The 4,952-nt window shown below is 35.7% G+C and overlaps 1 protein-coding gene across 4 annotated transcripts in view; it reads right to left on the minus strand.

Annotated features, from left to right (window-relative positions):
• Positions 1-610: 610 nt before the first annotated feature.
• Positions 611-4,952, minus strand: part of LOC110036680 — an 86,275-nt gene continuing 81,933 nt past the window's right edge. For all 4 annotated transcript variants that reach the window (XM_020741180.1, XM_020741177.1, XM_020741178.1 and 1 more), the window contains one exon: positions 611-932. In XM_020741180.1, the coding sequence (XP_020596839.1) occupies positions 822-932 (111 nt within the window). In that variant the 3' untranslated portion in view covers positions 611-821. The remainder of the gene's footprint in view (positions 933-4,952) is intronic.

Consider the following 4,952-nt stretch of genomic DNA (forward strand, 5'->3'; position numbering starts at 1 on the left):
ATTACATGAAATGTATGTAATTTCAATGATTTGGAAGTCATATATAAAGAGAAAAAATGTGAATATATTTAAATCCCACAAATTCATTTGACAAGGAGCATTTAACTTCTTTTTTTTAACAGGTGTAGAGATCCCTCGTCTTATGCATCAACAACAAATTGTAATTATAACAGGTTTGTGTGTGCTCTATAAACGGCCAAACAGATGATCATAGAACACTGAGCGTTGTAAGTTACAGAAAATAATTGTTATCTCCTACAAATCAGGCAAGCTGCTTTATTTAAATAGTATAGAAAATATTACATGACAACTAAACCTATTTTAAAAAAAAAAGCACTCATCACAATGTCTAACCTGACAACTAAACCTATTTTTAAAAAAAAAAGCACTCATCACAATGTCTAACCTTCAGCAAAAAATTTCTATTCATATAAATAATTTAAATTAATTAAAATATTCAAAAATAAACTTGAAAAACATTCATAGGCCATTTTGCTTTATTATACCACGCAAATAGCACGATGGGATGCTATTTTGTGCTTTTGTCATGAATATTTCTTATTATAGCTTGCCAGTAGTGATTGTTGGGTTTTCAATTCACTTCGAGGGCTTCAGAGGAATATGTGCCTCGGTATTAAATAAAAAGAGGAAATAACGATCCTTGAATCCTTCATAACATCTGACCCCTTAGTTGAATTTAATTGATGGCAGAAGCCTAAACCTGCGGCACTTTATGCATCTTACAAGTAATGAAATGCACAAATGTTACATGGGAACAAGGAAAAATGATAAGAAAAAAAAGTAAAATACACATGTAATGACTAATTTGGTGAGAGAAAATGAACCCGGGCTAAAAGATATTCCTTCCCCGCCACCCAGACGCCAGTTTGAGACCACTGCACATCCTCCCAGTCCAAATTCTCCTCCAAAACCTGATCATATGTAAATTAAAAAAGGCAATAAGATAATACAGAGGCACGTGTACTAATCTCAAAATGGAAACAAAGTAAATATTTGATAACCAAAAAGAAAAAAGAAAAAAAAAAAAGTGACATTAATTTTCATTTGCAGTTTCTTCCATTCAAATGCTGCATTTGAGGTGTCCATTTGCGATAGTTAGGATTATTGGCATGTTTGGGATGACTTCTGCTTTTTTTTTTTAATTTCTTGCTGTTATTTTAAGGACATGTTCCTCTCACCAAGTATGTGGGTTGCTGACGTCCCACTTATTCTCAAGCTAGCTTGAAAATCTTGGGAGGCCATTGGGATTACTTTAGTTTATTTTTATATATATATATATATTTTTTTACTTCCATTTTGTTTTTTATAAGTTTTTCTTTGAAACAAACCATATTTAACACGTTTGATTAAGATATAATTATTTTGAGTGTTCTCTAGAATTTTTTTTTAATAATATATTAACCCGCATAAATACTAAAAATTATTTCTGGTAGAAAGATCCACAGGATACTAGCAACGAAACAAACTAATCAATAGAATTCTTAGAATCACTCTTAAGAATATAGAAAATGAATTCAAGGGCCTTCCAAAGATGAATGCAACTACAAAAATGACGATTTTTCATGTTTCATCCAACCATTCCCTTGAAATTTATGCAAATAAGGCCAACCTTAGTATCCGCCGTGTACTATAAAAATATATATAAATTCAAATCAATGGCTCAAAACAAAACATATATAATGAGAGAAGTAATGTGGACAGGGAAAATCCTATAAGAACCACTAGGTTGCCTATGCTACAGTGTCTGTTAAACTGCTGCTATGTATGTGCCTATTGTCACCTCCCAAAAGAGCCCTTAAGGGTGGTGGGCAGCCCAGGACTTAAATACTATTTTTCGGCCCTACACCTAGCCAATGTGGGACTATTTGTCCGTGACATTCTCCTCCACCCAATCACGTGACGCCCTCGTCACGGATCGGCTCCACCGAGGGTCCCACTGGACCATGGAGAGCCCACACACCTGACAGGCAGTAGTCTGCTCTGATACTCCTTGTCACCTCCCAAAAGAGCCCTTAAGGGTGGTGGGCAGCCCAGGACTTAAATACTGTTTTTCGGCCCTACACCTAGCCAATGTGGGACTATTTGTCCGTGACACTATGCTACAGTGTCTGTTAAACTGCTGCTATGTATACTGACGCACTACAACAATTTTGAATATCAAAAAAAAAAAAAAAAATCACAATATGTTTAACTTATCTTGTTCTCCAAGATTCTTAAAAGGCTTCAGCTCAAAAGATTATCGAAAGGCTTAAGGCGATGTGTGGGTTAAAATAGGATTTACGTTAAATAGGATTTATCAAATTTAATAAATCCGACAACTTTATGCGGCGGAGATGGAGCTCACGAGCAACGTTAAAATAAATCCTTAATCCGCCTCGAAATTGGATTTATTAAATCCAGATTTACGTCGTTCAATCAAGATATCCAAAAAAGTTAAATCAAGAAAAATGTTAGGTTAGATTAAGGTTCAATAAAATTAAATTTTTTTGAAGTGTTTAGCGACAAGAAGAGAAAAATCACATATTCTCCCTTAAATATGTTAAATCCACATAAGAATTGGATTTAATAAATCCAGGATTACTGTTAAAACAAATAAAAGTTCGGATTTAAATAACAGCGGGATTTAGCTTAAATATTTTTGCATTTGGCTGATTCAAGTTAATATTTAAACGTAAATTCATGTTTATATAGCGTACAAAACACCCCCTAGAAAAGCTATTGGCAAAAAATGGAGAACCTGCCTTGATTTTTTCTGAAACTGAAACTAATTTATTTGCTGAAGCTTTGCACTTTGCTTTGGTTAGAAAATTTATTTACGAGCATCCCAAAATGGATATTATTAGAAAACACATTGGTGGCCTTAAACTTTTGGGTGGATGGCAAGTTAGCTCCTTAGATGGAAGACACATTGTGATCAAGCTTGGCAGAGAAGAATAATATACTAGACTCCTCTCTAGGAAGCCTTGGTATTTGAAAATTATAAGAGCACTCAAATCGACCCCAAACTTTGACCCTTCCACTGAACCTCCAATTATTCCTCTTCGGATTACATTTCCCGGTGTAAGGTTTCACCTTTTCAATCAATAAGCATTCTACTCACTCTGGGGCAATATTTGGGAAGCCAATGAAAATAAATATGTTAACCTACAAATTTCAGTAGACCTTCAACAGCGAGGGTTATAGTGTAAAGCGGCATTACCCTTCCTTTGGCCAAGGGAGTATGGATAGGGACTAATAACGACGGCTACTGGCAAAAAGATGTAATTGAATACAAACCTTTATACTACACCATATGCTAAATGTTTGGTCACTATATTAAGAATTGTTCAGAAACAGCTCAAAAGATAGGAATAAAAGTGCTAATATTCCTGCTTGATATTGATAAACACGGTGGCAAAGTTGCTGAGGAACATCCACTTATTAATTTGGATCCGGCTCATGCTATTCAACAAGGGGCCTTCGTTGTTTCAGATAGCGACCAAGAAACAGCTTCCAATCCTGAAGAAAACCAAAATTTTCAAGAGCAGGTTGTTAATGAAGGGATCAATACTCAGCAGACTGAGGTAGACGTCGATGGATTCCTGGGCAGCACTACCCCAACAGATTTTGAAGCTCATAAAAATGCTTAACAGTGGGGATTTTGATGTAGCAAAACAGATTCTAGAGGAAGAATGAAAAGTGTAGAAAGCCAAGAGACTTGAAGGCAAAGCACATAGGGAACTAAATTATGTGGATCCCAATGTTATCATTGACTACCATGGATATACTGATGCTGAATTCTTGCTAGTATTGACAATGCGGTTCCTTCCAGGGTAATCAGGGGGAGTAGATCCGTTCCCCAGGTTTAATTTTTTTTATTTTGAATGTTAGAGACATTGCCAAAAGGGATGCCTCTAACAGGTCGTTGCATCTTATCAGGAATCACAACCTCAAGTGTTTTGCAATCCTTGAACGTATGGTTGCTGGGGAAAAAAAAAACATTCATAGACATGTTAGGAAATTGGGCAGATTAAAATATTTGGTCAATTGTACTAACAAAATCTGGTTCCTTAGGACGAATGGTATTTATGTTCAACTGATTTGGGATGATCCCCAATTTCTTCACATTCAAATTCAAATCCTGAATTTCTTTCTTCAAATTTCCATTATTTATTTTGGCTGCTCCAGAAATTCGTGTGAAGATTTATGTTGTAATTTGAATCACATCAGTGATAGTTGTGATGGTGCTTGGCTCAGTAGGGGGGATTTCAATATGATTATTTCTTCAGTGAGAAAGAAGGTGGTAGACCTCCTATGCTCACTGTGATGGATACTTTTTCTGAGAACATTGCTTCTGCTGGCCTCTTTGACATCCCTTTCACTGGATGCCCTTTCATTTGGACGAGGGGGAAAACTTTTGAAAGACTTGATAGAATCCTCGTTAACCGGGAATAGTTTGAGAATTTTCAGTATACTGCTGTAATACAACTCAACAGAATAGCTTCTGAGCACGTCCCACTCTTGTTGAAGTCGGACATCCTTGCTAAGCCTTCTCACACTCCTCACAGATTTTTAAATGTGCGGACTACTCATGTTCAATATTCAGAGTTCATTAAAGAAAACTAAATGGGGGATCACTTAGCTAATCCTTGGAATACACTTTGGAAAATATATACAGACAGCCGACAATCTTAAACAATGGAATTGGAACACATTTGGGGATGATCAAAAGAAGATAAGGGAGGCTGAAGAGTGAAGACCTTGTCAGTAGATTGGAGAATGACTTTTGTAATGATGTTGTTTCAGAGAATGAGCTCATTCTTGCACAAATTAATTAAATGAAGCCATTAACATTGAGGAGTACTTTCTAAGGCAAAAGGCGTCCAATACTAGCTTTATAGTTACTTACTACCATGCATTGGTTAATATATATATATATATATATATATATA

The sequence above is a fragment of the Phalaenopsis equestris genome, unplaced genomic scaffold, assembly GCF_001263595.1.
Source record: "Phalaenopsis equestris unplaced genomic scaffold, ASM126359v1 Scaffold209646, whole genome shotgun sequence".
Lineage (NCBI taxonomy): Eukaryota > Viridiplantae > Streptophyta > Magnoliopsida > Asparagales > Orchidaceae > Phalaenopsis > Phalaenopsis equestris.